Source organism: Zosterops lateralis (genome assembly GCF_965231275.1).
Source record: "Zosterops lateralis genome assembly, chromosome: Z".
Taxonomy (NCBI): Eukaryota; Metazoa; Chordata; class Aves; order Passeriformes; family Zosteropidae; genus Zosterops; species Zosterops lateralis.
Window position 1 is genome coordinate 77,041,422 of NC_139800.1, and position 25,777 is coordinate 77,067,198.

Genomic DNA, 25,777 nt, shown 5'->3' on the forward strand with positions numbered 1-25,777 from the left:
AGCTAAAATGTCTGTGTGTTATCCACTGCATGTAACCAATGTTATCCTCCTCCTGAACCCAAAACACAGCTCCTGGGAAGAAATTAACTCAATCCCAGCCCAAACCAGGACAATAATGAACATAAATTGAGTTTAGATTCCAAAAGAAATTCCAAGGGATTGATGTTAGTACAGGTCCCTAGGAATTGCAGAGCAAGCATACTTCCAAGACTGACAGATAGCCATGACATTATACAGCCTGGCTGAGTGAATGCAGGCAAGCAAGACAAACTTCTGGCCCTGTGTCTGTCTGTGTAAAGGCTCCCACAAGCTCAGCACACAAACCATGCTTCTCCTCATCCACACAGCTCCTTTATCTGTTAATTCTTGTTTCCATCTTTGAGCTCCACATGAGGTCATGTGGAAACAGCTTTCCAGCAATGTTAGTAAAAAAAAATTGCTGATATAGCAGCAGTTTGGTTTTTTAAAAAAGGCATACATGATTCCTGTTTCTTGCCTATTTTCTAATTCCTATCACCAAATGTTATGCATTCATGGCAAGGAATATTAGTTTAAAAAGTCAGGAGGGTAGCCTACGAAGAAGAACCTTATTTCACACATCAGAGCTTGTAAGACAATGTGAATCAAATCTGTGATCTTTAGCTTTAAAAAAATGAACAAGACATCCTAATTACTTCTTGTCTGATCACAACATCAGTTTTGTCACCATAGGGAGAAGAGAGTTACACACAGAGAATGTGCTTTTAAGCAGTGGCAGTTTGGGTATTCCAGCATACTTCTGTAGTCATTAATAAATTTAAAACTCAAGGAATACAAAGGCAAGTAAATGTTTCAATTCTTCAGCCATTATGACTGTGACTGGTGATTTAAATACATCATGCTATTCATTAGCAAAACTGCTATCAATATGCCTCCTTCTATCAGCCCTTCCATTCTTCTACCCTGACTTCATTCTGATCAAATTCCAGGCAGAAGCCAAATTCTTGGGCAGAAGTTTGTATGAAACAAGAAAGCAAGGAAAATCAGAGATCACATGATACTGCAGCACTCCAGATACACATCAGCTACAACCCTTGGCTGTTCCACAGACAGTTTTACCTGGTTTCCAACTGATACCTGATATTTAGCAGACTCAAATTTCAGCATGCCGAAATCAAACAAGAGTGTCATGTTGCAGATGGGAATACTGAAAGTATTTAAGTGCTGATATGAAGTTTTAAGTACCAATTTATTAGAAAAATAGGCTAGCTCTGCTTTTACCAACACAAATCTTTAATTCATGTGCCAGTCACACACTACATATGAGATCTCCTACGCTGTATGGGCATCACCATTCACAATTCAGTATTAGCAGTTCATGGATGTTAAAAGCAGAATTGCCTAGTACAGCACAGGCACACTGAAAGGTACCCAGAATCTGTTCTGGACCCTGATGCACTCACCCCATATGGGTCCCCTGCTCACCATCTGGATCAGTGTGGTGCTCACTGCAAGCATGCAGCACTTGCACTCTGGCCCATGCACACATTCCAGGTTTCTGTGTCCCCCTCAAAACCAGCACCTACCCTCTGCCCGTGTGACACACAGACCTGAGGCCTCCTGCTTTCCTGCTGGTCCAGTTTCTCATTTGCTGGAGAATGTATGTACACACGTGGGTTGGGGGGACATAGCCAGCACCAGGCTGAGACCTCTGTGCATTGCCCCATCAGCTGGCACCATTGCACCAGCACTCTACACACCCCAGACCCTCAAGATTTCAGCCTCACCAAGTGGAAAGCTCTGTTTTGATGCAGTTTCCCCAGAGCCCCTGCACTTGCTGTGAGTGACAGTGTTGTTTTGTTATCTTTCTGTCACAGACTAGAATCATAAAATGCGTCAGGTTGGAGGGAATCACAACCACCAAGTCCTACTCTTTTTGCAGGACTGCATGTCAGGTTTGCATCCCTCTATTTTAATTTCTGACTTTCCCACTTTTCCTGAGTATCTCATTTAATAAGGTCTTTGATTAGATAACCTTTCCAAAGTGAACATGACCATGTTCCACACCCTCTTATCAATTAATATGACCAACCACTCCTGGCTCTCATTACTAACTCTCTTACCATCCCTCAGGTGAGTTTGTGTCATTGTTCATGTTGTCCAGCTTTTTCTACTAGTCCCTTCTGTACCTAAAATGTTCTTTCAACATTTCAAGGAGCAGCAGTTCTCTCTTTGCTCTTCTTCCTTCCCAACATTTCTACTTTTTCTTGAAATCTGCTGAAAACGTTCCTGTTCCTTTACCTGTCTATAAAGCAGCAACTGGACAACCCAGCATTGGAAACAAAATTGATGGATGCTTCTGTCCTGATACAGACAAAATAACCCTCCAGTTCCTGAGGTAATGGTCACAGAGAACAAGCAGACAGCTTTCATTAGCAGCCAGATCTCATGTCTGTCACTGCAAGCTTCCAGCAATGCTCAGCTCTCTCACCCACCCAACCTTTGGGTGGATGTGCCTCAGGCTGTGGTTAAGGGGCAATAATGTGGGGCTTACATGCAGCATACGGCACTTAACTCCTGTTTAAGAAAAAGCTTCAGCACACTGTCAACTTGTCTAGGTATTACTGAATGTCATTGCATAGAAAAAGGCTTCAACATGTGTCTTTCCACTGCTGCTGCTTGGGCTTAGCCTGGTGTGGTTTCTGCTGTAGCACAACTAAAAGCAGAAATAAACACGCCACACAACACCCAGCACAAGCATAGGGAGATATGCATCTGTTTTTAAGGTATGATAGCAACCCGCCAAGCTACTCTTATATGTTCTTGCTTTGTTTTGCATATTTCAAGCTTTATTTCTGGTGCTTAAATTCTCTGAAAGGTGTCACTGTATTCCTTGTTGACAGTTGGGTGACAAATGCCTTCTTTATTCAGAACAGTTCAAAGGTGGTGGTGTTCTTTGGAGATCCTCCTATCATCACGTTAACACAAGAGCATCAGAAAGTGCACAGGCTTGTTAAGCATCACTGAGGCTCCATAATGAGAGAGTGCAATGCTTTATATGGGATCAGTTTAAATCCTAGCACTCTTGACTTCACATTTATTGAAGCCCATCCTATTTTGTAAAACACTGAGCATATAGTGTAACTCTGGGAACCACAGCTGTGACTTAGTTAATGATCTCAATAAATCCTACTTAAGCAGAGACAGGAAGAGAATTATGCAAATGGCTATTACTGTGCACCATGCACTTGATAACTGAAGACATCCCACAATAAGCTTCAGCACATAAAACCAGTACTTTTTAAACCCAGATATGTGAAAAGTATGTAAGCAAAGGGAATGGCTTACAGAATTTCACTCCAGAAAAGCTGCAGTTGCAGAACATTTATTACAAACCTAAAATTAAAGGAAACATACAGAAGGAATATGTACAAAGAGGGATGGTTAAAAATCCAAGATGACAGATTTTTCACATACAGCTGTGACTGCGAGGAAGAATTACTTCTGTAAAAAGACCTTTCTAAGACATCGTGATAAAAGACTCTGCCACTCACACTTGGCAGCTAGATAAGATGTCTTCTATCAGCCTCTTGTACACCCAGGCATCACCTTTAAGCCGTTGTCGCCGGATCCCCACTGCCTCAGGCTTAGTGAGCTGACACACTTCTAACTCAAACTCCATAGTTACTTTACCAAAATCTGACCGTGTTTGACATTTCAGGGTGTAGCTGTAAAACAGAAAGGAAAACGTAATAATTATTAAATAATTTCATGTTTGTTTTGCAATGCTATTTTAAAATAATAGAAGCACTTTAAGTAAAATAATCCCATTGCTGTTCAGAGTATTGTGAAACAGTCCACAATTTAGTTGCCTGAGCTTTGTAAATACTATAGTTTCTAGGCACCATATTTATTATTATGCCCTAGGACCAATACACAGCACCGATGTCCTACCCTGCCACCAAGAACCCCTGTTAGCCAAAGGCTCCCATCCTCAGAGCTGGAATGATGGAAAGTTCCCATGTTTTTCCTAGACAAGAACACTCTCCTCTCTGTTGGTTGCAGCTCAGCTGGTGTGAAAATAGGAAAAACTAAATGCAGAGATTGAATGATTACAATGGGAGCAGGTGCTGCTGTGCAATCCAGGATCCTTCCATATTATGTGTTTGGAAATGCATCAGAGGCTGACGTATACTCTGTTGTTCTACCAATACCCATCACTGGAATACTCAAGAACTTGAGAAAATGCATATTGAAAAGTGAGCACAATGGTTATTTCATGCATTGGGAGCTCAGGAAATAGTCTTTCAGTTTGATCAAAAGTAAGAACCAATTTAACCAATAAGTATCTTAGTGTAGCTAGTAAACAGTACAAATTCAAATAATCCACAAAAAGGTGTGTGGCTTTTACACACTTTTTAAAATGTACTGACCTCTTGCCTAAAGGCTAATGGCTTTTAACTGCCAAGAATGAGAGTTAAAAGGTATCCACATTATTTTCCAAAATTGTCCCCTTTGGTCATGTGACTATATCTAAAACAACTTTTGATATTTAAAATTTCACATGAGACAGGCTGATGTGAATTTTTCCTAAGCATTACCCTACTAATATTGGTTTATACCTGTTGGTGAAAGAGCTCTGCTAGAACACACTTAACAATTTTGCACTGTGTGGGCAGGTTTTATTGCACACATCTATTTAGTGCTTTATACACTTTATACAAAGATTATTTTACAATGGGGTCAAGAAACTATGTTTAAATACTTTACTTTTTATGGACTGGGCTAGCGACCATTTAGACAAATACAAGCTGAACTAATCATATTTTACACTTACCCCTTCTGAACATATTCCACGTGCTTCTTTGAAAGAACAATAATTATTTCATTCAACAGTTCGTCTGGATTCAGCAGATGAGTGGTGGTAATGTTACAGTGTGCCTAAAAATAGTCAGCTTGTTAAAACAAATCAAGGAATAAAAGAATAAAAATCTCTGTCCTAAAACTGAAGGCATTGCAAAAAGTTTTCACTAAGGAAGTTTGCAGCATCATTTGTTATCCATATGATAAGATGGCAGCAGGTAGCTGTTCATGCTCTTGAGAAGTTGGGGTACCCTCTCAGCAACATCATGGATCCTAGCACCTGGTAGGCAGCAAACTTCTTGTGACTCTTTACCAGGCCAGCAGATGTGTGTCTCTGTGCCCTTTATCAGAGTGGCTCACTGCAAGCACTCAATGTTTGTTTTTATGGTAACCTTGCCTGTGGACACCCAAAACCTTTACAGCATCATACGTGGTTTTTGGTCTGAATGTTGGAGTGTGGAAATTGAACTGAAGCACTGTTTTTGTGGGTCATGAGGGCTCAAGGAGTGTCCTGCTCAGTGGTGGTGAGGTGGATCCATTCATTGCAGGTGGATGGCTCTGAAGCCTCAAATATGTCCATTTCAGCCCCTCAGTTCAGCACAGCCTGTTAACTGTCTCTTGTTGTTCAGCCACCTGTCACAACAGGCCATCAACCTGTGCACACTTTGTGCCTCTATTCCAATAGAAAGATGTCAGGGTTTTAGTGAGAGTTCTGTATACAAATGACACGATTAAAAGCTGGCTAGTAGGCTCCTTTAAAACCGTGCTGCTTCCTTCACATTTGGTTTAGATGGGCTACAAGCAACAATGGCCAAACTCCTCCCTGGATCTGTTGCCTGAACCCAGACTAACAGATAACTGAATGTGATAACTGGGGCACTGCCTTGTTATCAGTGATATTGTAAGAGCACTTTACTTATAGCATTCAAGCAAGACAGGTCACAGAAGCTTTCACAAAAATGTTTCTAAAGCTACTGGATATTTTCAATCATAACTACTGTAAGATAATAATTAATACCTCATTAAAACAACTACTTAACATTATAATAATGCAGCAACCATACCTTAAGTTTCCTTGGACAGTCTCTAGTGCATCGTTTCTTCTTGTTTGGTGTAAGCATTGTGATCACTTTATCTAGGCCTCTTTCAAGACTCCCAAATATTTTGGCTTTTCTCTTCTTTTGGCTGCTATCCACATGTGCAACATTGAGATCTAATTCCACAGACTGACACCTGTTACGTGAACAAATTAATCTGTTATTTTTTCCTCAGTGTTAAAAAACTAGTTATTTCAAAGATGTCATTAAAATATTACCAGACATGAGAGAACAAAGAAAATTAAATCAAGTGCAATGTATTATAGGAGCTTCTGTTTGAAAATCTGTTGAAGTTTAAATCCAGAGATGAATGTAGAAATTGCAGTCCTTTGGAGACCTGCAATAAGAAGGCACCTACATTATGAAAAATAGATTATATTGAATTACATAGTTTTAAAACTTTTCTCTATCTTCATTGTTTTCTAGTGACTGTAAAAAGAGGTTTTAGAAAGGTTTTTACCAAGAGAATGGGAACAGCAGCTTGCTTTTCTAACAGGGCTTCCCAGGCAGCACATGGAATAAGATAGTTCTGCTCTAAATCAGGAATGTACACAAATAACTGGACACTTACCTTCTTTCAGGAAGAATCTCAGCTGCTGCCAATTCATCTGCATTTGTTGGGTTAGTGGGTTTCTTGATTGGGGTGACTGCAGTGAACTGACTCTCTGAAAGAAAATGTCCAAGCCAAAACAGGTATGTCTTTGCATAAAAGGATTTTCTTTTCTTCAGTGATGATTTCTCATTATTAATAACTTAGTTCTAACACCAGACTCCCTTTTCAATCTCAGGTCTATATTTTGGGAATTATAAAATATGGTTTTACTCTACTCTACAAATTAAAACTGTGACTGATTTCCCCAGGGCTCTACAAATCAAACATTAAGAGTAACCATTGTAGTCCAATACTAGAAATTTGAGGATTAGAATTGCTTTCTTGCTCTGCCACTGATCCATGAATAAATACTGAGCAATCCACTGCATTGAGTAGTTGTATTCTTCAGTGATCCATTTCCCTTATATGAAGGGTGTAAGTTTAGTCATGTTTAATACACAATGTACATGCTACACAACAGTTTAAAAAGTCAGTGTCTGCAGAGCATGGTTTTAAAGGTGCAGGAAAAAGCACCAAGTGAAACAATCAGCAAATAAGTTGTCACAATTAGACCCAGCTTCAATGTTCAAAGTTTCAGCTCTCTACAGAACTGCACCTGGCTCCAGACAAACAACCTCAAAACTTCTGGCGGGTACTTCCTTTCTATTTTTTCTATTTCCTGCATGAAAGAATTAGCTTTCTTTGTTAAAACCTCAGAAATGTCACTAAACAAATGAGCTAGAAGTGTTTCTACATTTCCCATTTTGGGTAGTATCTCTTTTGTTTTCAGACATACACATACATCAGATGTTACAAGTTATCATGTACAATCTTAGTCTTTGTATTGCTATTCTTTATGAATGAGCTCATTAAATAGCACTATGTTCAAAATCCCTTATTCCTTAAATCAGCCTGCAAAGATTGTTCCTGAACAATTCCCCTTAGCACCTGAAACCAAAGAGTCTTCTATTGCAAGTACCTTTGGCATTTGAAGGACAGTTAGCATTTACAGTATCAACACCAAAACTTTTATGGTAATCATTGAAAGAAATGGTAATGTACATATGGGATATGTACATGACTAGACGGGCTGATGACAGAAAATTCTGGTAACTTAGAAAAGCTGACATAATTTAGACAGATTTCGGTGGTCTAGTGCATAGCTGCAAGACCTACATGTTGTTAACAGAAGCATTTTCACTGCTATACTGGACTGCCCCTGTGAAAATGCTGATATGCAACCATAAGAAATCCAAAAGTTAAGATTTCTCTTAGAAGCAGCAATTAAAGCAGATTTAACTAAAAGTATGCTTTTATTTTCATTCAAGGCAGTCACAAAGGAAAAACAGAGTGTTGAGGAAACTGCAATCTCAGCCTTCATGGAAAAGTAGAATCAGGTGCAAGCTTTAACAACCCAGTGCTTGGCTCCATTTTAGGGTGAACCAAAAGAGGCCCACACATGATAATTGTGAGTAGCAACTACTCTTGTGTGTAACACACAAGTAACGTGCCCTGATGGATGCTTAAAACTCTCGTGGCACCACACCAGGTGTACTAGAAGAACCTGGGTGGTGCACAGGGCAAAAAAATTATAAGTGTTCAAAACCAGATGTATTGGATAAAGAAATATTGTGCTCATATTTGAGTTTCAGTGATTCCCAAGCAACATATATGTTCTAAGCTTTCATTAGTTACATTCTACATACCTTTGAAAGCAGGTGTCCTAAGGGGAACGGCTTGTACCTCTGTCTCATTCTGACTCTTTGCAAAAGGAGTCATAGGAGCAGGAAGTGTAAAAGGCACTTCATTTCCTAAAGCTGGCACTGTCTCAACATTCTCTTTGTTTTCATGCTTCTTTGATGCCACTTTTCTTGTGACTGGAGTTGACAATGTGCATTCTGTATCCTCCAGTTGGGAATCAGGCCTTGAATGCTACAGGATTTGTAACGAAAAGAAAAAAGCCATCCTTTACTGTATTCTGATCACATTCAGGAACAGTCCAGACAAGGAAATTCTGAAGCAGGGTAAAAATACCATACAATGCTTGACTATAGAGCAATAGTTAAAAACTCTTCAATACTTCTGATTCCCTCCACAATTTTATCATTATATTTGCAAGCAATCTGCCACTTCTGCACCAGCTCTTCTGAATTCTTTAGCTTCCACATTTAAGGCTATTCCACACCAGCTCACCTAAGCAAAGCAAAGAATTACCATTTGGCTTAATTGTAAGATTTTATTTGCTTCATTTGATTTTCTTGTCCAATAGGTTGCACTTCTTCAAAGACTTGTCCAGCTCTAGCCTAGGTCTGAGACCTTGTTTATCACATCTTATTTTTTCCTGTTGGCTTTAAAATCCTTATTTACTCATTTTATAAATAATCAAAGCTCAAGTTTTACTCAAATTACCTACAGCTAGAGGAAGGCACAATGTATGTTTAGCTCTATATTTAAAACACTTCTTTACTCTATTTGTAACTCCACTAGGCTAGGGTCTACCTAACATTTACATATGAAATAATTTTTATGTACAAATCTTTATGAAAACAAGATCTTTTGGATTAACAACACTGTATAAAACACCTGCTTTATTCCCTGAGTATTTATACCAAATTTTTCTAAATGAGATTCTTCAAACAGTGAAGCTCTATCTGTAAATTCCATTAATACAAATGCCCATGGCACTTCACTGCACTCTGGCATATCTTCACACATCACAGTTTTTTCAGACTGGAAAGAAATATTCAGTTGAGATTCCACTGCACACTTAAAAGTAAGATTTCATCAGAAAAGACTGCGATTAAAGTATAAATCTAATTTCTTTCTAAGTTCCTAATAACGGAAGTTCCCATGATGGCAAACTATGTTTTATAATATGACTTTAATGTTGTTGATTTGTTGTTTGTATCAAAAGCAGATGAGAAACTATTGTCAAAGCACCACTGCTAAATCAACTTTCTTGACCGGTGTCATGAAGAGAAGCAACTCACAAAAATAGCCACCTTTGAATTCAAGGCTTGGACTACAACCTCTTTTTACCAAAAGTTCTAGCAATAATCTGAAAAGAATCCAAGAGAAGAATGGAGTAACATTTAAAAGGGGCCAGATAAAGGTAAACACTTTTGTGTAAAATATGATTACTGAATCCACAACACTAATTGGAACTAGCATTTGAAACCCTTCATCTGCTGGCTAGCTCTGCCCCTCCCAAAAGGTGTCAGTTATTAAATCAAGGGATTTGTAACTTCAGCCAAGGTTGCCAACCTTCATGGTTCACACCACATACAAGCAGATATATATCAAAGCATCCTTAGCCTCTTAACACCTTTTGTTACTTACAGGAAACTCTTCCCAAGGACTTATTTCATACCATTACAGCCAGAGTTGGTACAGAATCATTTTAAATTGTCAGTCTCTGGCTGAAATGGACAGTTTTAAAAAGCTGGAATGGATGACATTTTAGTAGCCTATGTTCTGCTGGTAGGTAAGTTTCTGTTTCCCCATGACCAAGGATATCACAATGAGCAGATCTCTCATTACTACTGGAATAGAGAGCTGTCTGATAAGCTCCAGAGCTTCTATGATACCTTACTCAAAAGCCCTTACCAGAGGGTTGCTAACTACAAGATGCTAGGAGCCTCATATTGTAGTCAAAATCACATTCCATTAAACATGAATGCATAATTAGGATACCTCAGCTGCTGCGTTCTAGATGTAATTCATGGCATGGTGAATATTTTGCAATATTCTTCTACATCAAACTGCTTGAAGTCAAGCAACATTACATACAAGCTTGTGCCAACCAAATTCAGAAATAGCTGAGTAAAAGGTTCTGTTAGCTTGGTTGTCCTCGCATGACACCAGGTCCAGCCAGAGAGCTTTGCTATCTGGGTGTTTTGGCAAATTCAGCTGATATTCACCCAGTAGCTACATGCAGGCAAGTTAAATGTGCTCTGAGCACTGCAGGAGGACTGAAGGACTGCTGTATTGTGTAGACATGAATTTCACCATCATCTGGGAAGGCATAATGCATGTGCTAATTAGTAGCATTTGCCAACTTACCTTGGACATCAACAGAGATGAAGTAGCTTCACAGTTCAGCACAACTGAACCTACTGAACCTCCACCTTAATCATCAGAGTGTAAAGGCTAACCCACCATGATCATGAAAATCACACGATGCATATTCAGGAACACTTACAACTCTTATGATCTATTATGCAGCTCTAGTAATCCTAGAATTCTCGTCTGAAAAAAGCTGTATGGGTGAACTGAAATTATTTACATGCAACTTAATCAGATACGTAAGGTATTTATTCTGAGTGCTTGCCTCTAACACAGAAAGCAGCACACTCAGACCATTTCACAGACGTTTTGTCTCAAGGGCAAACAGCTTATACTGTCTGCAGCTCCACTGCAAGTCTCCAACTCCACTGAATGCTATGGAATAAGCAACACACTTCTTTTACTCAAAGCATACAGTTTCCTCTCTAGGATTATGTTCTCAAGTGAAAGAGATGAGAAAGGGATGACTCCCTCTGATTTGATCACTAGCTCCCATAGTGCCTATGTCATCTCAGAGAACACTGGTGACATATCATGAGGTATCAAAAGATTTTCCTTACCAAATGCAACCCTCGAGGTAGAAAAAAACATAAGAGACAAACACAGAGTCCAGTTAGTCATCACAGAACAAGATCTGGAATGACCCAGGCCAGAAAACAGGGGATTTGAGCCCATTAACAAGGAGTGATTCTGTGCAGCACTTGATGCATCAAATCCTCCCAGATGGCTATTCCAGTCAAGTCAATCCATAGAAGCACCCCAGCTAAATTATGCTAAAGAAAAGACTGAACTCTTTAATGCCCAAGACTCTGGCTGACTCTGTACTTCACAGAATACTCTGAGTTGGACGGGGCCCTCAAAAATCCCCAAGTCCAACTCTTAAGTGAATGAGCCATAAGAGGATCAAAACAACCTTAGTGTTATTAGCACCATGCTCTAACCAGCTGAGCTAAACTCAGCTGCACGCTCTCTTCCTGATGTTTAGAGCAACAGGATGTTTCTCCAGGCAGAACTTTGTCAATGCAGAGCAGGATTTTAAGCAAGTTGCTGAACTCAAGTTTACCTCAAGGCCTGTTGACATCGTGGCACTGGCATTCTCTGTTGGACGTGGAAACCTCAAACGAACACGCTTTCCACGAGCCTTCTTGGATAAAAGCAAGAGGTATGTTGCTGACATGTGGTCATATTTCCACTGTGGGGTCAAGGAGAGAGAAAGTATTTTAATCTCCTCTTTGGAAATATCGCAAGCACAAGTCAAGCTCAGCCTTCTGAGTATTTCTATGTCTCCACAAGTTTTTCTACCTGATATGCAACCCTAATTACACATAAGTGTTATTTCAGACTCCAAGTGATTTGTATTACATGCCTGAGATCAAGAAAAAGGCACTGTGTTGGTTGTTCTTTGCAAATAGCACGGAAATGCTGGAGTGAAGATATATCTACTGAAGTGAATGCAAACCTAGTAATTTGGTTTATTCAATACTTCAGCCAGAGAATAAATTTTTTGGAAGTAACTCCTGCCCATTCTTTCCAAAATGCCAACTTTTTGCATGATTTTCAGCAACTCTGCGTGTGTTTTAAGGAACACAGACACCGCTTTTGATGGGTTTGCAGCATAGTGCAGTTAGTTTGAATAATTTATAAGGGATTAGAAGTCTCCCAGTAAAGGACTTTGCAAATGTCACAAACTTATTTGGAAGGAACTTTCCCCTCTGTAGACAGGTTATTCTGATTATTTGCTACAACTAAAGAACAAGGAGAACTAACTCCACAAATCTGCTGAAGTGTCACACACATTTTAAAAGTCTGCTTCTGCTACAGTTATGTGGAAAACCCAAATGTTTTAAAAAACCCAGAACTATTGTCACTGCTAACAAATACAAAGAAACAGAAAATTCAGTTTTAATGAAGAATTTTCAGATTCAGGTAAAAGCTGGAGTACATATCATGCTTTAAGTCTTTTCAACAGCCTGCAATGTTATTGCTAACATTTGCACAATTCTGCCAGAAGTATTTAGTTCTTTTGCCATTTGTAGTCAAAAAATTACTAAACATACCCACTAATTTTGATATCTGTGAATAATACCTCAAAAAGCTCCTGTATTTTGTAGATTGCCTGGGTCTTGTTCTCATATTTTTATTTTTTTTTCTTTTCCTACTCTTTATTGAACCATTTCAAAGCAAACAGTTAACCCAGCAAATTGTATCTGCTGTTCAACTATAAATATCTACAAGTCTATTCTGACTTTCAGAGATTCAGAAGGATTTTACCATTGTGAGAAATAACAGTAAGATTTAGGAAAGATGAAGATCACAATTAAAGGAGAAAAAGAAATAAATAAATTTGAACTTCCAAACCAGTAGCTTGTAGTTACAAGCTACAGCCAGATTCTAGAGTTCTGCAGGGGCTCCTTGGATCTGAAATGTATGTAAAATATCATGCTTTGGAATGTATAAGTATTGGTCTGATAACACAGTACATATATTTATTACTGTATTTAATTACTGTAAATTACTGACATAAACTTCTTACCTCTGTTATTAATTGTGATATAGTCTCCTTGCTCTGCTCATGAAACACAGAAAGCTCTGTTACACAGTCCTCATCAAGATGTCCCAGCTGCAAGAACACAATGGATATTGAAGTGTGAGGTTTCCAATTTGCCCCATAATCCATATCTGACAGTGACACTGTTGTGAAACCCAGTGGGCTGAGTCAATAGTCAATGACAATTTTAGACCTTGCATTTCAAATGTTTAGCATCACACCTAAACATTGTAGGAAACAGACTGAAAAAGTCACAACTTCAACAACTTCATAGCCTGGATCCTCACAGGTGAGAGCTTAAAAATGCAAATAAGCCACCCGAAAGAAGGTAAGATTTTTACTAGAAGGGAAGCTATGCTTTCATCTGCCTGTAAATATTCAAAGCTACAAGCCATATATATCTTTAGCAGAGCCAGCTTGCACTGATGGTGTGAGCACAAACTGTTCTTTACCTGGGGCAACAGTGGCATCTGGTGGCAATGGGAAGCACTGGCTGTCAACACGCAGGAATTTCTCAGCACTTTCTGCTCACAGCCAGGTTATTTTGGGTTTTTCCCTCTCCATACTGCCTTCATCACTCACACAAGTAAAACAAGTGGCAGAGAGACAGGATGAATGTTCTTTCAATGAAAGTTGAATTGTTATTCAAATTTTCATTGAGGACAAGATAAACCATAACCACATCTAGTATGTCCTTCAGAATATTTGTGTTTTGCACATTAAATAAAGTACTAGAGAAAGAGCTGGTCATTCACATGTGGAAGTATTTCACTTTTTGATGAGAATTCAGTTATTCTGCCGATTCAGCTGCAGAATATGATGAAAACACATTTGAAATTTCTCCTCAAGAGAAATCAAGAGCAAGTAATAATATTTTGACAGCTAAAAGAATCAGAAAAGAACCACAACCACCTCAAAGTTCATCTTATAAGAAATAATTTCATACCATGAATATGAGGATGGTAGTAAGCCAGCAAATATTACATGAAATGTTTTAGTATCTATCTGACCAGAGTACTTACTGGGTATTTACTTTGCCACTGAACAGTATCAGAAAAACCTTGCATGAGCCAAGGGTGACTTAACAGGTGTTTGACTGTAATCCGCTTCTTTGGGTCAACCTGGTGGGCCAATAAAAAAATCAAAGTGATACTTAAATTGTGGAGAAAAAGTGGAGAAACAATTGATCTTCTACACAGAATGTTAGGGCGGTTAGGGACAAAACCAGAAACCAACACTGTTTCAGAGCTTCACCAAAAAGAAGCTCACACTCAAAGATCTCAGCTGTGAAGAGCAGCTGTAGAACCTACAGTTACAACAGATCTCCCATGGATATGCAGCACTGCCTGGATTCCTTAGGTGTAGCCTAAATGTATATTTGGACTACAAAACAGCTCCTGTTTTCATAGCTAATTAAGAACAACCAAACACATGCTGTTAGAAGATTTTTGTTAAATCATGTACACTTTGGTAATTCTTTTTGTGATCAAACATTTTTCCCAAAGATTGTTTGACTGAAGGCAATGGTAATCTTTTCTTCAGAAATTTGTAAGAATTGAACTTCTTATTTAAACACTAATATTTTTAAATATTTATGTAATGTTTTGAGCCAATCCAACAGTACTTTATACATCTATTGAACAAAAAAGGCCTTTACCTGCAGCATTTGGTCAAGGAGCAGTGTACTGCTACGAGAGAGCCAGCTTGGAGTACTGTATTTTCCTCTCTGCAAAAAAAGAAGAATATTTACAACTAAAACTGAATCTCAAAAGGAACTACTAAATTACTTGGACAATAGTGACATCTGTATGTTGCGAAAAAAAGAGCAGCAGGAAGATAAGAGCGTTAAAGAATGACTTGCATAAATGTAATGGTAGTACTAAAATTCAGCAGCTTTAGTAAGGAAAATGCCATGTTTGAATCACCAGCTGCAGTTTTCATCCACTCTGCCTGTGTGACACTTCCACCTCTGCCTACTTCTGCAGCTAACCTGCTCTTTCCCCATTGCCTTGGTTTATCCTATCAACTCAGTACTGAAGTTCTAAAAGTGCAAACACACTGGATTATGTACGACTGATATTAGCACTTTGCAAAGTGAAGATTCCCTGAAAGCACTACTTTTCAGACACTAGAAGTACACTATCCTCAGTATTAGGATATTCTTTTTTGAATAGGTTACATCTAATGCTAAACTTTCAATCTCATACAGAGGAGAAAGGTTACAGATCAAGAAAGTGAGACTTTTTTCAAGATAATTATTTACTGCTGTTTTTAATTTTTGATTAGAAGAAAATTGAAAACAAATCCCAGATGTGAGGTGTAACAGTAGCTAGAAACCAAACCAAATTCACCACCGAGGATCATTTATTTATGAACTAAAACTGACATAAAAATAAAAATCAGTAAAAATTCATTGTCAAGTAATGTAACTATCATTTTCTAATGGCAGATTTCTTTCTACAGACAAGTGCCTTACTAACAAAACTGTTGGTATTATACGAATTTATATTTCTAAGCACAGTATGTATTGCATTGACGTCACAGATTAGACTTTCTGTCACATCTTTACAGACCCTACCAGTAAATTATTGAGGAATAGTTCTGTAGGCTGTTATACAACACAGCTTTACTATGAAACTAAGTAGCAGAGGTAATCCAGGTTTTGTTTTTAGTATATTGCTATAGAACTGTAACAAAAAGCAATTCTCATCTCTTGTACTGTGGACAATACTGGATGGTAAATAGGTTGTGATATCTGCCAGGTGGATAAGGCCATATCAGAAGTGATTTTTTTTTTTAAGTAGTTTTACCACAGCTTAATTTTTCAGTCAAAAAGTCAACAAGCCACTAATTGACAAATGAAGAGATGTGGAACATTCCTGGGAATTAGCACTGCATGTAAGTCATATGATTTTAATTAGATTCAAGCAGCAGATTTGACTTGAAGCAACAGGTTCGAGATTACAATAAATTTTGTGTGGAACAAAATTCCACAATAGCAGGTGTCCTCATTTGAAACTATTTTCAATCCACAACCACATAAAATTAAAACAAATTCAGAGTGGAAATAGCAAGTATTCATCTTAACACCTGCAACATGATTGGTTTTTGACTGCTCCAAGACTAAGCTTTAAAACTTTGTTGTTTCAGCTCACTTCAACACATTCCACTGGCAGACATTGCACTGCTCCAAACAACTCAGATCATAGCTCCTGTCCACTGGACAATGGTAACTACACAGAATCATTTTTGATATTCTTAATTAAGATCTCCATTTCACATCTGAGTTCTCTGCTCAGCGAATGCATTAAACAGTTGATCATTTACCAGGTTCTGCATCTTGGTGTAATGAGCACCAAAAAGGGCTTTGTGATCCTATGACTGCATGCTGACAAGTGGACACGTTCTCAATGTACGACAACCTTCTGACAACACAGTTCACAGAGAGGGAAAAGCAGCTCAAGTCTATCAACAACCCAGCTGTTCCACTTTAAAGCAATTTTACTGAGAAACTGTAAATTGCTAGCATTGGACAAGACTCCTAATCATACAGTTTAGTTTAGGTAGTACTGCAAAGAGCAGGGAATTGGACTTGATGATTCTTTTTGCTCTCTTCCAACTCAAGATATTATATGACTATATGAATTAGGAAGTAATGTAATTTTAACAGTGTCTGGTCTGAACATTAGCACCTTTACACAATCTCTTCGGTTTAGATATCTTTGCTTATTTTTTCCCTTTTCTTTATTTTTTTAAAGTTCTTTCCAACAATTCAGACTAAGCTTCCTAGAGAACTTCTGTCAAGGTACTCAGGCATACTTGAATTCCAGATTAAAAATCCACACTGTTTGAAGAAATAATCTGGTGCTTTATAGAGCTCAGACTGTTACACACCCTGAAAACATTTGTGCAAAACCATGGTCAGTTGCCTCCTGCCAAAGTAGTCCTTGAATACTCTCAAGGTGGGTTTTTTGGGTTTTTTTTAGACAAATCAGACTCTTGGTGAGAGAAGAATGAGGTAGAGGAATACAAAGCTGTTACTCTATACTATTGTTCATCATCCCACTCAGACCAAGATTCATCAATACAGATTTTTATGGCAGCTCAGAAGTGGCTGGCAGAGATGCAAGTGCGATGAAGAACAAGAGCTGTTTAGCCACGTCAAAAGGAGTTTACTGGAAAATAACCAATGATTTAATTATACTATTTAGTATTTATTCAACTCCGTTTGGAGGAGGAAAGTATAATAGCAGATGCAGAATCCTGCTTTTCCTAGATATGAGAATGGCTGACATTCAAGAGGAATATGTTTCATAATTTTTAAGGAGAACACAGAAAATTCTCAGTTTTAGAAGTCCAGCTCACTATCAAGAAAATGCTTTTCCTGAAACTCACTTTTCTACAGTATCATAGAACCAAGCTAGAGTACTGCACAGACTGAGAAAAAACAGAAACAAATCCACAAAATTCTGATCAAAAGAGAAGCAAAGCATAACAAAATTCAGGAGATAAGCCTTTTTTTCTCAAATTAGAAGGCAAAAATCTCCCATAATGCTTAGTGATTCCTGTTCCTCATGTATTCATCAATACCTACCGTGATCTTCCTGTAGACAGCCATGACATTATCATCATCAAAGGGGAGAAAGCCACACAGCAGAGCATACAGCAGCACTCCCATACTCCAAATATCTGCCTGAAAAATAAAAGTGAGACGTCTGCCTAAAATGGCTTAGAGACTGATCACATTTTTCTCCTTTTGGCAAAGCCCACGTACAACTTGTGGAAAGTACATTCCTTAACTGTGGACAGAACTCTTACAATCCAAGTGAAAGCACACAATTTTCCTTCCACTGAAGCTAGAGCACTGGTAAAAACATTACCCTTTTCCTTAGGGCACCAAATTGCTGCCTTACTTTCAACCTACAAGCATTTCACTGACAAAAAGGAAATCAAACTCATCTGAAGGCATTTTGTACTCAAAAGTATTAGTGATTATGACAGCTGTCAGTACAGTTACAATCAGCTTATAGCCCCACTGTTCCTTCTCTGTATAGACATGGCAACGTGCCTCATACTGCAACTCCCACTTCAATCATAAAGGAGGTTTGAGAAGCACTGACTTTGTGGAAAACAAAAAGAAAGGAAGACTCAGAGGTCAGGGACAGTGGTGCAAAGAAAGTAAAGGAAGAAAGACTCCATCCAACAGCACAGATAGTTAGGAAGTTTGAGGAGATTGAAATTGCAGTATTTTGAATGCATTGACAAGGGCATGCAGCAGACCCCAATGTCCTATACATGGAATCAAAGGCGGACAAATGCCACAGTTTTTGTTCTCTTTAATTTTACTACACTACACAGTACAAAGAGCAAATTTTCATAAAAGGCAAAGTACACAAGATATTCAGACTGCACAGAAATTTGCAACAGGGCTTGGATAATTAATAGAACAAATTGCTGCTTGAATAATGTGGTAGAAGGCAGTTATTTTTTGTAGAGCAACACCTGGGGACAGTGAAGGATTAGTCAGAGATGAAGAAGACAGGTGCAGAACCTGTAATCAGGAGCTATTCCAGGCTGTGACTGCTCTCAGTCAGCTTCTGGGAGACACTGAGGCAACATGACATTGCAAAATGACACCAAGGGAGTATATCTGAATCTCACCTTTAAATACATATTGTGGAAGGACAAAACCACCCTAACCCAAAACTGCACCACCTACCTCTGAGCCAATGTATGCTTTGCCCTGAATCAGCTCTGGGGCTGCATAAGCTGGGCTTCCACAGCAGGTGTTCAGATGGTAATCAAGGCCACCCTAGAACAAGGCAAAACTGATTACAAAGAAGCATTGGCTCTAATACAAATGTTCTTCTAGCAACAACACATTAGAGGCCTCAGAAGCTTCATTTTTCAATGCTGTATATAAACAGTCACCTAACATTTTGCTTTGGTATAATATATGGCTTCACCAGGCAAAAACTGTCCAAGACCAGGAAAATCCTATAGATGTTCAGATCCCAAGCTGCTCCTTTACATGTTAACCCAGCAGCCTTTTCTGCAGCTCCTCTTGTGATAGAAATACTTCCCTTTGTGACCAGAAAGAAAACAGATGGAACTAGGGAATCAGTAATCCGAGAGCTACTGAGCATGAGGCTGGTTTGATATTTATATCAATATTTAAGGCAATAACTTCATGAAGAGCCACTAAAATGTTTCCTTATTAAAAACGTGTTGTTAGTTAGCCTGGGCTTTGTTCTAAGCAGATCAGAGTTATATGACATTGCACCATCAAGATGGTGGTCTAATACCCCCAATTTCCTGCAAGGTGCTTTAACTCGACTCAGCTAAAACAATCTGAGTACTTTGGATCAGTAAGATCTTCTTCCCATTAAATTTCTTCTTCCCAGCACCCATCTCATATGTGAAGATGACAAACAGAGCAGCAATGTAGAAACCAACTTTAAATTTGTTAAACAACTCAGTCCAACTATGTTGATCCAGAGGCTTTGTAAAGGTAAGGGAATCTATTTGATTAGATCCACAATCTCCACATAAAGACAAATCCTATGAAAATGACATGCCATTGAAAATTATTGTGGGCAAATGGACACCAACATAAGCTTTACAGTACAAGCTTTTGTGGGAGTAGATAATCTACACACAAGACAATCTGTGCCTTATATTGGGATGAAAGATGAAGTGTAAGAGGAGAAAAACTGACATTCTGCTCGGAAAATGTCGAAGTGTTAAAGCCCTACTAAGCAATCTGCAGGGACAACTTCACCAACAGCTTGAATCCAGGGTAAGGCACTGCACTACCCTGAAATCATGCCTGCAATTTTTATGTACACACTGCAGCTGATTAAGCTGAGAGCAGCTGACACCCTTACCTTTGGCTTTGCACAAAGTCCAAAGTCTATCAGCTTCAGGTTATGCTCCTCGTCAATCAGCAAATTTTCCTAGTAGAAAGAGAAAGTGGTAATGAATTCTAACATAACACCAGGTATCCAAGAAAACGTATTTTCTTTCACCTATTTCTTCTTCCCATTACCAGCCATAATTTACCTAATTTACCTTCATACTGGTACAAAGAAAAAGTCTTTCTTATAAAAAAGGAAGTGAAGAGCTTAACAGGTTTCCCAGCAACATTATGGTGCCTCATACTAGGGAAAGGTCCAAGATTGCATGAAGAAGTTTGGTCTGACATGGTCTTAAAGAGGAGATAAAAGCAGAAGCCACTAGAAGTCAATTCCCAACCAAGTTATCTTGCAATCCTATGAATCCATCAGGTCTCCAGCTACAATCCAAATCCTTTCAAGAGGGACAGAGAAGGCTTTGACTGGAGAGAAGTTCTTTGGAGACAAGGATTTAATGAGCTGTCTAGTAAAATGCTTGTACCCTAAGAATTTGCTTTTCCAGTTATCAGCACCTCTGAACATGCAAACTTCTAACCATTCTAGAAGAAATGGTCTCAAGGCTTCCATTCCCAAATCCATGCTTAATTCTTGTGGTGACAGCAAAGCCACAGGATCAGTCTTGTGCCACATTCCTCCCCCTGCCCAGTCCTCAGCTATTTACATTGTGGGAGTCACATTTTCCTTCGCTTGTCAGAGCAGAACAGTTTTCTGTTCTGTCAGAATAGAGAGGAACCATAAAAACTCTCCCTGGGTACAAGCTGGAATAAAGGGGATAGCAAAAATGCCTAATCAACAGTCAAATCTGTGCCTGCTCCACTCTCAGCTGGAGTTGAGCACTATTCTGCTTCTCTTCCAGAGGAAGCTCCTTCCTCAGATACAGCTACATCTAGCTCAGCTGAGGAACAAAGCAATAAACAGAAATAACACTCTTTCAGCAAAGAGCTCTAAGCATAGGAGAATAGAGAAGACAATTCACACCAGCTCCATTCAGAGAAATAAAAGTGGGTCTTCATTATTATTTGTGCAAATCTGACTACTGTGCAGACTTACTGGTTTGAGATCCCTGTGGGCATATCCCTGACTGTGCACATAAGCAATTGCTGAAACAATCTGCCGAAAAAACACGCGAGCTTCCTCCTCGGAGAGGTGGTCCTTAGAAATGATGTAATCAAACAGCTCTCCTCCAGGACAGTACTGCATGAAAGCAGGAAAAAAAGGAACACAGTCATGAAATATAAACATGAACAAGGGAGGGCACTGAACAGTAAGAAGGCCCTCTACTCTTTCCTTCTCTCTGCTTAATCCCATTAGTGCTCAGGCATGCCCCAGGCCAGTGTACAACAGATCCAACTAGCCCAAGAGCCCAACTCTTGCCTGATGCTTGCCACAGCCATGTCACACTACGAGCACAGGCAGCAGAAACTGCCCAAGGTGTGACAACTCAGTGGCACTTCTCAGGTGCCGCACATCCTGCTGGTGCTGTTTTTTGAAGAGTGAGGTGGGAGCTAAAGTCAGTTTGCTTATTGCAAACAGTGACAAGTGGCTTTTACAATGAGACAGAACACACTGTCAGCTTCATTTTTTAGCACCTTGGACACACTCATTATTGAGATGATTTTCTAAGGATTGTTTCATTTGGACTCTGCTACCATCTACTGCTACAGCTAAAACCAGAGATCTTTGCAACAGCAGAAACATCATTCCTTACCTCTAAGACCATGAATATTTTCTTGGGTGTCTCAATCACATGATACAACCGGCAAATGTGCTGGTGACTCAAGTCCTTCATGGCATCGATCTCCAATTTAACACGAGGCAAGTCATCCTAAAAGATCACAACAGCAAGGTATGAAATTGCCAAGTAGTTTAACAGCCTGTACATCACAGTAAGCCTGCACATCAGAGCTGCTCAAACTCAAACCAGCACCAGCTCTGTCACTGCTCCCTTACCCTCCCCACACAATGATCAGTAAAACCCAAAGGGGCAGATGTACAATGCTACTATTCTCATCAGCACTCCGTTTGACTTATAGTAGTTTATTTAGTTATTTAATATTTAAAGCTGTAACTGCCTCAGTTCTACAGACAGAGAATGCTGCCCTCTCCACACGAGGGCACAGGATTTGTGGTGCCATCAAAATCCTTTCAAGTCCACAGCATCTACCACTAGCCCACAGCGACAACTCACACTCGTGCTCCTGAGAACTCCACAGGAACAGCACATTACTCTGGAGTATCTTTTGGATTACCTGTAAAGCAAGCTTGTCCATGATTTTTATCGCAACTTTTTCACCAGTGAGACGATGCCGTGCAAGTTTTACCTTTGCAAATCCACCTAGAATTTGAAACAGAGATGTATAAGCTTTTTCACCCTGATCTCAGTCGCTCAGAAGCAAATACCATATGCACAGCATCATATGTAGCATCATTGCTAGAGGAAGAAGTAACTGCTGCCATCACCTTCCAGCTGTGGCACTGTGGAAGTGTATTCCACAGTTCTGCCCCCAAAACACACCGAGAAAACATGACCCACAGACTCTGAAGTAGCAGTTAATCTCTCAGATAAACCTCGAGGTGAGTGGACACGCCACACACGCTTGCATCCACAAACTGAGCCCACCTGTACCGACTGTTCCGTGCAATTCATAGTACTTGAGAATTTCCTTATAGTCATCTCCGGCCATTCTGCGACCCGCAGGACACTGACAGCTCCTCTCAGCACCCTGCAAGGGGAGACGGCAGATTGCGCTGATGCTTTGGGGCACAGGAAGGGATTAATCAGCAGCCCCCACGGAGGGAGGAGCGGCTGCTGTCTCCAGAGATCTGTCACGGCTGCCCGGCGACAGCCGCGGTCCCGAGCGCAGCGGCCACAAAACCCTCGAGTCCCACCCTTTTCCTTGAGGTGCTGCCGCTAGAAGCCACCCCCTCCTCAAGTGTTACCCCGTCCCGAGGCAGAGCGGAGCAGCCCGCAGAGTCCGTTGCCGTTCAAATGTCTCTCTTCCGGCCGCCGGGATGGAAAGGCCAATCTCCGCGCGCCGCAAACCGGAACGGGCGGGCGGGGAGAGAGGCGGGCGGGGAGAGAGGCGGGCGCGGAGAGAGGCGGGCGCGGAGAGAGGCGGGTGCTGCCAGGCTGGGAAGGTCTCACTCGCCGCTTGGCTGCAAAGGCGGGCGGTCACAGCCAAGAGCAGTCCCTACAGAGGCAGAAAACAGTGTTTGCCTCTCCGAGAAAGCGCTTACCCTGGAGCAGCGCTCGGGACTGGAGCGGGCTCTGCGCCAGGCACAAGATGGCGGCCGAGGCCGTTGCTCTGAGGGGTTGATGTGTCCCCGCCGCCCTCCCCGTCCGAGCCCCGGGCTGCCATTACCCCGGGGTCTCCTCCCGCCTCCCTGGCCAAGACACGGTGTCTCTCCGTGTTAGATGACCATTAATAGACATGCAGTGTTTCAGTTTTGCTCTGTACACGCGAAGAAACACAAGATAATTTATACTCTCATCTGCCAGTTGTTTAAAGAGGCAGGAAATGCGAGGGGAACAGAGTGGGAAGAAGAAAACACGAGAGGCAGAAAGGGCAGGAAAGCTTGTGAGGGAGAGAGTGGGAAAAGTGCGTGCAGTAAGAGCAGGAAACGTGAGGGGGAAAGCGAGAAACGTGAGGGGAAAAGTGAAAAACATGAGGGGATCATAACGAGAAAAAGTACATCTGAGGAGAAAAAAAGGTGAAGGAAACAGTATGCGGAAAGTGCAAGAAATGTCAGGGTGGAGAAGGCATGGCCATTACCGGGCCCGCTCCTGGGTGTCTCTCCGGGCCAGGGCAGCCGGCAGTCTCCGTTGTGAAGGCATATTAGATGACCATTAATAGACATGCAGTGTTTGCAGTTTTGCTCTGTACACGCGAAGAAACACAAGATAGTTTGTGCCCTCATCTGCCAGTTGTTCAAAGAGGCAGGAAATGCGAGGGGAACAGGGTGAGAAGAAGAAAACACGAGAGGAGAAAGGGCAGGAATCTTGTGAGGGAGAGAGTGGGAAAGTGCGTGCAGTAAGGGCAGGAAACGTGAGGGGGAAAGTGAAAAACGTGAGGGGGAAAATGACAGGATATCTGAGGAGAAAAAAGGTGAAGGAAACAGTATGGGTAAAGTGCAAGAAGTGTCAGGGTGGGGAAGGCACGGCAAATGTGAGGGTAGAAGAGCAGGAAACATGGGGTTGCAAAATCATCAGGTTTATTCAAATTTAGGAAATTGGGCTGCAAAATCATCAAGTTTTATCAAAATGTCCACGGCAAAAACAGCCTTTGTTGCTCCCTCAGGACTCTGCACAGGCTCGGGGCCAGCCGTATTTCCAGGGACCAGCCTGGCCCTGGCAGCAGGGCACAAATCCTCTGTCCATCCCTGTGCTGCCATGCAGTGCCATTGAACAGCCTGTGCAGAGCCACTGAACAGCCTGTGCAGGGCCATTGAACAGCCTGTGCAGAGCCTGGAATGCCCTCCAGGAAGGGGGATGGCCATTGCTGGCAAAGAGCCCATTGCTTGCTGAGGGCATAAGCTTCCATCCAGCAAGGCACCAGTACACCTTGAGACACATCTTTATCATTGTTGTCTTCCCCTTCAGCCAGTTTTTGGTCTCTTGTCTTCATTTTGGGACAGCTCTTAGTCCTTAATGTCTTCCCTTAGCACAGCTCTTGCTATACATCATCCTCCCACTCTTTCTCCTCCTCAGATAAGGTGGCATGATTGTTTGGAAAATTTGGCTCCAGAAGCTCTAGCATCCTCTGATGCCTCATGGTTTTTTTTTCAAAATCCTGGAAAATTTGTCTGGCTTTCCTGAGCAGGGACAGTTTATGCTCTGCACATACTAGGCTTCTCATCTTCACCTCCTGTGAAGGCTCAGTCTTGGACACAACACTCAGATCCTTTGTAGTCTTGTGCTGCACCAGCAGAGGCTTGCTGCTGAGGTTGCATTTGATGATGATCCTTTGTCTAGTGCTGTTACTTGCATCTCTACCCAGAGAAGCTGATGTAACCATGCTGTGTGCCCAGTCTCACTCTTCTGCTGTGTCTCTCTCTGTGGCTCCACATGTAATTCTTGTGAGGGATGTCATGTCCATAGAGATGTTATTGTCCATCACACCTGCAACACAGGCTTCGTGGCGGTGTGGTGCAGCCCTCAAGCTCTGAACATCTGTGGCTGTGCCCCAAGCAATGGGGACAAGCAATAGGAGCAGTAGGTGACTGCTGCTGGCCATGGTGATGGCTGTTCTGCCCCTGGCAGAAGCAGTCAGCTGCTGGCTTTTGCTGGCAGAGGAGGCAGCCTGTGTGTGCTGAAGTGCTGTGCTGTGTGTGCTGTATTGCTGGCAGTTGGGCTGTTTCTGCCCTGTGTCACTCTGGTGTGGACAAGGCAGCTACACACTGTGCACCAGGCTGTTCATCTGCAAGGGAAGCTGAGGAGAGATGCTTCCTGACTGTGGCCCATGCTCCTGCCTCCCTGCCTGTTCTTCCCACCTGCCTGTCTGCAGTTCCTGGGGGTGGGAAGATGTTCAGTCCTATCTCCATACATCTCCATGCATCAGTGTGATGTTCCCAGTGTCCTGGGAGCTTTCTGGGCAGGGAAACCCTGGCACCCTGCCTCCAGGGAGAGATGAAACCTGGCTCTGGGTGCCCACGTCTGCCTGTGGTCCACCTGTGGGAAACTGGAAGCATGGGATGGAGGTGGCTGCCCTAGCCAGAGGCA

General features: G+C 41.1%; 1 protein-coding gene across 1 annotated transcript; it reads right to left on the minus strand.

The window, feature by feature from the left end:
• Nucleotides 1-3,419: 3,419 nt before the first annotated feature.
• Nucleotides 3,420-23,061, minus strand: MELK (maternal embryonic leucine zipper kinase). Its single transcript, XM_083884381.1, has 18 exons — nt 22,999-23,061; nt 22,679-22,781; nt 22,308-22,393; nt 21,767-21,883; nt 21,109-21,252; nt 20,032-20,100; nt 18,864-18,956; nt 17,739-17,837; nt 14,802-14,870; nt 14,167-14,265; nt 13,130-13,216; nt 11,660-11,788; nt 9,115-9,261; nt 8,238-8,463; nt 6,511-6,604; nt 5,907-6,075; nt 4,817-4,920; nt 3,420-3,707 (listed from the first exon to the last, which is right to left on the minus strand). Exons 2-18 carry the CDS (start codon nt 22,740-22,742, stop codon nt 3,530-3,532), a joined length of 1,974 nt encoding a protein of 657 aa, XP_083740507.1. The 5' UTR covers nt 22,743-22,781; nt 22,999-23,061; the 3' UTR covers nt 3,420-3,529.
• Between the last annotated feature and the right edge of the window lie 2,716 nt (nt 23,062-25,777).

Bases quoted from the DNA above. Each gene is read 5' to 3' on its own strand.
- MELK (XM_083884381.1), bottom strand. From the start codon at position 22,742: ATGGCCGGAGATGACTATAAGGAAATTCTCAAGTACTATGAATTGCAC. The intron at 22,394-22,678 runs GTGGGCTCAGTT...TTCAAATTCTAG, and splicing joins GCACGGAACAGTCGGTACAG to GTGGATTTGCAAAGGTAAAA. The intron at 13,217-14,166 runs GTAAGTACTCTG...GTGTTCTTGCAG, and splicing joins AGTGGCAAAGTAAATACCCA to CTGGGACATCTTGATGAGGA.